This window comes from Polypterus senegalus, chromosome 5, assembly GCF_016835505.1.
Source record: "Polypterus senegalus isolate Bchr_013 chromosome 5, ASM1683550v1, whole genome shotgun sequence".
NCBI classification, from domain to species: domain Eukaryota; kingdom Metazoa; phylum Chordata; class Cladistia; order Polypteriformes; family Polypteridae; genus Polypterus; species Polypterus senegalus.
The window spans coordinates 141,659,683-141,669,509 of NC_053158.1; the positions used below are offsets into that span (position 1 = coordinate 141,659,683).

Genomic DNA, 9,827 nt, shown 5'->3' on the forward strand with positions numbered 1-9,827 from the left:
CTCCAACTCGCTCTAATGGCCAGAGGGATCCTTTTTGAAGCTGGTCCTGGGAGTACATCCAGTGTGACAATATGGTTTCCATGAAGCACTTTCAGGTCAGGCAGGACCTCACTAGGACAGGGCTTCCTTCCTTACCTCCACACAGACCCCCCGCAGGGCTCCCACCGGGAGCCTCTTTAACATGCCACAGTCAATAATTTTTCAGAGGATTGAGCCGGTATATGAGGACACCACACAAAACAAGGGGAAGGTGTAAAGTGCTCAGTGCTTTTATTAAAAAAAGAGAACAAAATAAGTGTCCAAAAATACTGTGCTTCCAAACAATGTCCAATAAATAAATAATCCGTTAAAATAGTGGGAATCAGTGAGATAAATAAACCTTAAAAGAAGACTAAAATCAATGTCACACCCAGCGAGTCATTGTTTCTTCCCAACTTGGATGAGCCCAACACAACTCCTTCTTTGTCTCCCCAGCTTACCCATAGCTCACTCAGCTGGCAGTGGCACTAGCAGCCACACTCCTCTCTTCCTGACCCCCGTCTTAGCCATCTCGAGCGGCAACAGCCAGACTGCTCGGGGTTGGTTGTCCTCCCATCTTCCTTCATGCTCTCACAGTTGTCCCTCGGATCCCTGAGGAGGATGCCACCTCGACCACAGCCACTCCTCAAGGAATAGTCAGCAGGGACAATCCACATCTAGAGTACCAAATCTTTGCTCCTACATGGGACAAACGACTGCTCTGCCTTTCCACGCTCTGGCAAGCTGTCTGGCTGGCTTGACCTGCCTCTCCACCCACTGCTGTTCTCATGTCTCTTCTTCTCTTTCCTCTACATTCTGTCTGTTTTTTGTTCTCTCCCCTTGCACTCTGGGACATGGTACAGCTGCAGCAATCGGCAGCTCCTCGCACCAATTAGGGTCATGGGCGATCCTGCACTTGTGCACTAAGTGCAGGGCCTTCCGATCCCGCATCACGCACAGGAACCGCTCTCACCCCGCTACCATGCCCCAACCTGAAGACGCGAGTCTGGTGATTATTTATTTAAAAGACGTCAATAAACCATGGACCTCACTTTACTTCAGAGCTGCTCATAGGGACTACTACCAATCCCATACTGCCCAGCAGGTGTACTGTTAGAACCTTGCTGAGGGAAATGCTACCACCCAACTTAATAGAGGAACATTTGGTTCTGGAAGGCAGATGGCCACTGTCTTCCTTCCCCTGTTTTGGCCTTCCATCAAGGAAAAAGAGCATCAACAATCCTGGTTGGGATGCTCATCCACCCATGGTGCCCATCTCTGATGGCTTCCTGGCTGGAAAAAAAGAACATAATGCATTTTGGTTGGGATCCATCCCTTCTGTCCATCATTTATAATTTCCTTCCTGCTGGGTAAGCTTACAAGTTCAAGTTCAAGCACTTTATTGTCATTGTGTAACACAACAAAATTACTTTTTGTGACAGCCCCAAGGTGCATTTAAAGAAAAGTCAAATAATTCCAAATATGTCGTATACCGTGTTAAGTGATCAAGTAACCAGGGCAAATTATTATTGCTCAAAGTACAGCAGCATAAATTGTTATTGCACCTGTTAATGAATAGTACATTACATATTATACAGTATATTGTATTACATCAGTATATTGCACATTACCAATATAGCTTATTGCACATGTTCAATTAAAAACGATTTCAGAGTGAGGAGATTCAGAGTTCAGAAAGTTTATGGCAGATGGGAAAAAGCTACTTTTTAGTCTTTTTGTACATTGACCTAAAGCGTCTGCCTGACGGGAGGAGACCAAACAAAGAATTTCCAGGATGAGTTTTGAACTTGAGAATGTTTTTGGCCCTTGTCACACAGCGTGTCTTATACAAGAGTTCGAGTGATGGCAGTTCAGTCCCAATAATGGCCTGTGTTGTTTTTATGACCCACTGCAGGGCTTCTTCAGCAGCCTTGGTGCAGCTGTTGTATCAGGCCATCATGCAGTTAGTTAAGATGCTCTCTATAGTGCATCTATAGAAGTTAACCAGCAGCTTCTGGGGGAGGTTAACTCTCCATAGCTTACTTAGAAAATAGAGACATTGTTGTGCTTTGCCTATTATAGCCAAGTTGTTGTCAGCCCAGGACAGGTCCTCTGAGATGGTGACTCCTAGAAACTTAAAGCTGGAAACTCTCTCCACAGCATCTGCATTGATTATTATCAGACTGTGTTTGGTCTTTGTGGTGGACCTAATGTCCAGAATAACTTCTTTGGTCTTTTTGGTATTTAAGACCAGGTTGTTGGTGTTGCACCATGCTGTCAGATTCTGAACCTTTTCCTTATATTCAGCTTCATTGTTGTCTGTTACAAGCCCAATGACAGTCGCATCATCCGCAAATTTAACAATAATGTTTGATTGGTGGATGGGTTGACAGTCATGGGTGAAGAGTACATAGAGAAGGGGACTTAGTACACATCCTTGCAGCACACCAGTGCTCAGGGTAAGGGTGGAGGATGTGTGTTTGCCCATCCTGACAGACTGGGGGTGGTTGGTGAGAAAATCCAGTAACCAGTTGCATATGGACGGAGCGAGTCCTAGTGCGAGTTTTTTGATTAACTGGTTAGATATGATGTTATTAAATGCAGAGCTGTAGTCAATAAAGAGCATCCTAACATAGGTGTTGGGCTTTTCCAGGTGCGAGAGGGCAGCATGTAGAGCCACACAGATGGCATCCTCAGTTGATCTGTTTGACCGATAGGCAAATTGGTGTTGGTCTAGATCAGCTGGGATGGAGGCTTTGATGTGGGTGATTACCAGTCGTTCAAAGCACTTTGCGATGACAGGGGTGAAAGCGACTGGTCGATAGTCATTAGGACAGGTTATCTTCGTTTTTTTGGGAACAGGTACAATGGTTGTGGATTTTAGGCACAAGGGGACTACAGGGTGGTCCAGATCTATTTATGCAGATCCAGATCGTCTGAATGACTTTGATTTATGCGGAGATGATTCTTCTCGATGGTCCGGGATTTTTTGGGTGATTTTCTATGTAATTAACTTAATAAGTTATAGCGTAATGAAAATTGCCTCGTGTCTGCGTGGGTTTCCTCCGGGTGCTCCGGTTTCCTCCCACAATCCAAAGACATGCAGGTTAGGTGGATTGGCGATTCTAAATTGGCCCTGGTGTGTGGGTGTGTTTGTGTGTGTCCTGCGGTGGGTTGGCACCCTGCCCGGGATTGGTTCCTGCCTTGTGCCCTGTGTTGGCTGGGATTGGCTCCGGCGGACCCCCGTGACCCTATTCGGATTCAGCGGGTTAGAAAATGGATGGATGGATGGATGAAAATTGCATAATTAGATTTGGACCACCCTATACACCTGAGGAGAGAGAAAGGTTGAATATGTGTGTAAATACCTTTGCTAATTGGTCAGCGCAGGCCTGAAGCACATGTCCTTGCACATTATCAGGACCTGCTGCCTTCTTTGTATTGATGTTTTCGAGTGCCCGGCGCACATCATGTATGTATACGACTACAGGCTGTGAGTCTCCAGTCAGCTCAAGGCTTATTAGAGGCTGGTTATTGTCCTTGTCAAACCTTGCAAAGAAACTGTTAAGTTCCTCTGCTAGGTTGGCATTGTTTTTGGCCAGTGTGTATTGAACATCATTTTTCTTTTTATAATCCGTGATTAATCAGATGCCTTGCCACATCCACTGTGAGTTTGAGTTACAGTCAAAGTCCTCCTCAATCCATTGTTTGTACGTTAGTTTAGCAGACTTCATGCCCTTCTTGAGGTTAGCTCTGGCAGCTCTATAGGCTGAGGTGTCTCCTAATTTAAAGGCTTTGTCCCTTTCCCTGAGCAGCTGTTTGACTTCAAGGTCTTTCAAAAGATCCAATATATATTGTAAAAATCCTTATATACAGTAAAACACAGTTTTACAATAATGACAAAATCAGATGAAAAAAACATTAAATATTGCCTAATCTTTCTCTTATTTTAGGTTATTGTGCTGCATGATTTTCAGGCTGCGAATTCAGATGAACTTGAGCTGAAGAAGGATGACATTGTCTTAGTTATTCCCTGTGAAAGAGCTGAAGATCAGGTAATGAAACGAGCCTTCCATAGTTATTAAACATTTGCTTACAATGACAATTATATAATAGAATTATCATGGCAGAACCATATTAACTAGTTTTGCACAGGAATATAGTCATTCTTTTACACTTAAGAAGTGGAAAATGGAAAAACACTCTCTTTTACAATGGTGTGAGTTTTATGCTGTCAAAATAACAAATATCCAACGTATGTGGCAGAGAACAAATAATGACAAAAAAGTCAAGGAATCATTAAGTGTACAAAATGTTATTGAAATTTTTGATTTAAGCAAGATGGCCAGCTTTGGCTGATATAACAGACAAACTGTGGTAACCCTTTTGATTCAGAATGCCAGTCACTGTGTCTCTAGCAAAAGAACCCCAGACCATCACACTTCCTCCTCCATGTTTCACAGTTGGTGTCACACAGTGAGGGACCTTCCTTTCACTAACTCGATGGCGTAGAAACACCCTGCATAATGAACTGAGGATTTCAAATTTTGATTCATCAGTCTGTAAGATTTTCTTCCAGTCTTCAGTAGTCCACAGCCGGTATTTTAGGGCCTTATTTTCTCCAATAAGGAATGACTTTTCTTACTGCCACCCGCCCTACCAAACCTGCAGCACAAAGTCTCCTCTTCACAGTAGAAACAGACTTGCTTTATCGACCACTGTTAAGCTGTGCTTGAAGCTGTTGTGTAATATTATCTAAGTAGTACTACAGAGGGTGTAGTAACATAGTCTATAACAACTCTGCTTTGAAAGCAAACGGAGGGTTTTTAAGTAATCAACAGAAGTTGGAACACCTATGTGAATTGTTTGCTTCAACTTGCAAGGCTTAATTTGCTTTACTTGCTGCAGGACATCTGTAGGCTCTATCCTATTAGTTGCTCCCTGAAGAAGGCCCATTTGAAAAATTTTGAAATTTACTTTTTTTCAGCTTTTGCTAACCTAAACTTTATATTTAAACCTCTGGCAGTTTACTATTTATCTTTTCGCCATTTTTAGGTGATTCTTTACATTTTAACTAATTAAATATAAAAATAAACTGGAAGAACACTAGTTTTCTAAAGTATTTGACTGTATTGTATTTATATAAATAATATATAGTAACCACAAGGTGGCACCATTGAGCCCCAAACAGCAGACAAAATAATGCCCAAACAATTCTGGGTCTATCCATCCATCCATTATCCATCCCGCTATATATTCTAAGTACATGGTCACGGGGTCTGCTGCAGCCAATCCCAGCCAACAAAGGGCGAAAGGCAGGAAACAAACCCCAGGCAGGGTGCCAGACCACCGCAGGGCGTGTACACACACACACCAAGCACACACTAGGGACAATTTAGAATCGCCAATGCACCTAACCTGTATGTCTTTGGACTGTGGGAGGAAACCGGAGTACCTGGAGGAAATCCACACAAACATAGGGAGAACATGCAAACTCCACGCAGGGAGGACCTGGGAAGCGAACCCAGGTCTCCTTACTGCGAGGCAACCATCCAGTGCCACCCAACCTTCCATAACTCCTTTTATGTGGCTCCTTGCTCTCATATCTGCCTTGTGCATTGTTTGGAGTCAGAGGTAACACCATCTACGCTCATTTTCACCTCTTTCACCACAAAAAGTCAATTCAAGCCAAGAAATATTTGTTGACATACAGTGCCTATAAAAAGTATTCACCCCTTACAAGTTTGCACATTTTATTGTCACACAACATTGAATCACAGTGAACTTAATTTGGATTTTTTGACATTGATCAACAGAAAAGGATCTTTTATGCCATGTCAGCATAGGAGATGTGGTTTTATGAAGCTGCCCTGTTGGGTTCTGTGTTGGCCACCTTTGGGCGATGTCAGATACTGACTCTACAAAAACTGGGATTGGTTCTGCCCAGGCCAGAATCCTTCCCAGAGGTAACTGATTGAGCAACAGAAGTAGTCCTGGGTTGGGATGTCAATAGAAAGCCCTCCTCTTGGCCCAGGGAGTAGAAGTCAAGAGGGTAGCTGGACCACAGTCCCCTGAGAAGAGTGAAAGAGAAAAGAAAAGAAGAGGATTGGAAGGAATGATGTACTACTGAGCAAAAGGAGGATGTTAGCGATAGATAGATTGATAGATAGATGTACTGTTTGAAAATAAAAATAACCTGTGGTTGAACCCAGGCCTGACCTTCTGTAGTTGCCTGTAGTTTGGGGGAATAAGTGGTGCACCCTAATGGCAACACTACACTGCAATAAATGAAATCTAAGCAAGCGAAAAGTATTTAAAAAGTATAGAATTATTCACTAATCAAAAAATTGCATTTTGTTTATGCAACATTTAAATTTTAGATTCTTTTTCTTTTGGCTGCTTCCGTTAGGGGTTGCCACAGCTGATCATTTTCTTCCATATCTTTCTGTCCTCTGCATCTTGTTCTGTTACACCCATCACCTGCATGTCCTCTCTCACCACATCCATAAATCTTCTCTTATGCCTTCCTCTTTTTCTTTTCCCTGGCAGCTCTATCGTTAACATTCTTCTCCCAATATACCCAGCATCTCTCCTCTGCACATGTCCAAACCAACACAATCTCACCTCTCTGACTTTGTCTCCCAACCTTCCAACCTGAGCTGACCCTCTAATGTACTCATTTCTAATAATTTTGAATAATTTAAATAAATCTGGATATTAGAAGCAAACAGATGGTCAATATTTGAAGGGGTTTGCAGCATCATAACTACTAAAGGTTTCATTATGTTGATTTTTTTAAAGGGGTCAACAAAACAGGAATATTTTGGGGTGCCAACATGATGGCCCTCCATGTTTACTGACAATATCCCAATGAAAAAAACGATACTCGATGGCATGGGAAAAATAAAAAAAAAATAACTGCTACTTAGTCGAGTGGCATCTATGTGTTCAGCTCTGCCGATGGGTCTTCTGAGCTGAAGCTCCTTCTGTCAGGTTGTCTCCGTGATAAAAAACATCCTTTTGAAGCTCTGGATCAGAAGGCGAGGGGTCAGTTTCCCTCAGGTGGAGGTTTCTTAAGACTGTGGAGGAAGAAAATGACAAGACATAAAAAAGCAGCACCCTCTCTTGGCCTGGGGTGGTATGACATACAGTGGAACCTCGGTTCACGAACGTCTCGGAACACGTACAAATCGGGTTACGACCAAAACGTTCGCCAAACTTTTGCATCTGTTCACGACCACACACTCGGCATACGAACAAGCCAGTTTCCCTTTCAGTTTGTGCACGTCGACGACTTCTGCACGTGTTCAGTCTCTCCCTGTACTGTACATTGTTCTTGGTGCATCACGCAGAGGGACTCTCCCTCAAAACTGTAGCCTCCTTTCAACCCAGCTTCCTCCTGTGGTATAGTGGGTCCACAGCTCCCGTCAAAAAGGACCGTTTTAATAAATAACTAAATAAATAAAGCCGGTGCAGGAGAGAGAGCGCAGGCTTGCATGCAGCTGAGCAGGGAGTCTGGGTGTATGTCTCAGTGTTATTCAATGTTTTTACATTTAATTTACTATTACACTGTGCATTCTATGGTATAATTAATTGAAAATCTTTAAAGAAAATATATTTACATACAGTTTGTACTGTCTGGAACGGATTAATTGTATTTCCATACAATCCTATGGGGGAAAATTACTTTGGGTCATGACCAAATCGGGTTACGACCAGAGTTTTGGAACGAATTATGGTCATGACCCAAGGTTCCACTGTACCTGGCAATAGCTTGGATGGTGATCCTCAGACGAACATGCGTGACAGGAGATAGTGTTGTAAATTAAGTAATATAAACAGATAAATACATTTTGAGGTAAGATTGCTGTACTCACTTTTCCTGTAAAAAATTGTATAGCTGGTTGGGTGAGGAAAACTATCAACATTTTGCATCTGATGATGGTGTGTAACTGCTCAAAGTAAATGCATTTCAGAAGACTACCTACTGTTTTTTTTTTTTTTTCAATTTAATGTTTAGAATTCAAAGAAGCCACATTTGACTGATTTTTCGATATAGCAACACTTTGAACTCATCCCTGTTATAAGGAGAATTGCAACATTTTGTCAGATCCAAATAATAATATACTGTATGGTGTTTCTGCTATCTTTGCTAATAAGCCTTTCTTTCGGTTTGATTCTTTTAAGGATGCTGGCTGGCTTCAGGGAATTAAAGAAAAAGACTGGTGGCAGTTTGGTGATATGACATATAAAGGATTATTTCCTGAAAACTTCACTCAGCGCATAGAATAGAAGACGGCATCTAACTATGACAGCAAGCTTAAACCAGCCAAGCAGGACTTCCGTGGCAGGATACCGTCAACTTGTGGTTCTGCGCACCCCGGTGATTCCTTTACCAAACGGCTGAAGTGGATGACTTTTAAGCAAACGTATAATGTGAAACCTGGAGCATGAAGCAAGAATAAGGCATAATTTTTTCTGAAGCCAATAAATAAATCTGTTCTTCTTTGTTTAAGCAGCAATGAATTTATCTGTGCTTTGTTGGCGCTTTGGTGGTCCCATATGTAATCCTTTCCTCTGAAAATCAGAAAAGAAAATAATGAATTCCTCCTAAACAATGACCTTATCTTTTCTGCACTATGTGTGTTGTATTCATTTGAAGCTCTTCAGCAGATTTAATTCGTAAAATGTACTCACATACGAATTGGTACCGTTAAAAGTGTACAATGGTTGCTGCCGACGTTTTTCAATGTTTACTTTTTGGTATAAATGTTATCTTGCATCATCGGTTTTGTTCTATGTAGTTACATTTGCCAGGTGTGTGGTTATGATGTTGTTTGGCATTTTGATGTTCATATTCTCCTTAAATAAAACTTGCTGCTCCTATGCCAAAATCGATTAAACAAAATGACAAGCAAACATGATCTCCAGTTAAATTTTAATATTGGGCATGAAACATAGCGTTAAAAAAGACAACTTAAGAGAGCAGTGTGGGTTGTTGGTACATTTCTGAGAAACAGAAACTTCAGCAAAATGAGGTTTATGTATAGCCGTGCAAAATGCTTTATTTAAACTTCAACAAAATATAACCAGTACATTATGGTAAAATACAGCATATTTTAAGTTATGTTACACATGTTACATGAACTCTATTTTTTTCATTCCAGTTTTTCATTAAGCAACAGGGACAAAATAAGTTATGCAATATATACTACAGTACCAGTATAGTTCCCTGAAACTTGTCATTTTAAAAGTAGATCAAGACACTCGAGTGTGCTTACACAGTCAGACTTCATAGTAGTTCTCGTTGTGATGTACATGTTCATGTTTCTTAATTTAAACTGAATAAAAATTTATTCACAAAGATAATAATCACATTGTTTTGTTGTTTTCATAATTTATTTAATTGTGTTTTTGGAGCTTCAGCATACCACTTGAGACATTTGTGATGCTCATTCACGGATGTTCTACTCACTGTTCATGGTGAGAGCTGTGTTGTTAAGACTTGGGGACTACCAAGTGACCAACAATGACATCTGATCACTTCAGGGTGTACCCTGGTGTTCTTTCCATTTGAGCATTCTCCCTACATTCCCTTAACAGGTTTATATCAATAAAGGGCTGCAGTGTGTCTACTTTGTGGTCATCCAGAATGAAAGAGCTTCTCAATCTGTCATAGAAAATGAGCCCAGTAACCCTAAGTAGAAACCTTCTTTCAACTAGCACAGGGGTCCTCAATCCCAGTCCTGGAGAGCCGCAGTGGCTGCAGGTTTTTGTTCTGACCTGGTTGCTTAATTAGAAAGCAATTC

General features: G+C 41.5%; 1 protein-coding gene across 5 annotated transcripts in view; it reads left to right on the forward strand.

Annotated features, from left to right (window-relative positions):
- amph (amphiphysin) overlaps window positions 1-8,895 on the forward strand; it is a 279,401-nt gene extending 270,506 nt beyond the window's left edge. For all 5 annotated transcript variants that reach the window (XM_039753408.1, XM_039753409.1, XM_039753410.1 and 2 more), the window contains 2 exons: window positions 3,972-4,073; window positions 8,206-8,895. In XM_039753408.1, the coding sequence (XP_039609342.1) occupies window positions 3,972-4,073; window positions 8,206-8,310 (207 nt within the window). In that variant the 3' untranslated portion in view covers window positions 8,311-8,895. The remainder of the gene's footprint in view (window positions 1-3,971; window positions 4,074-8,205) is intronic.
- Window positions 8,896-9,827: the final 932 nt, after the last annotated feature.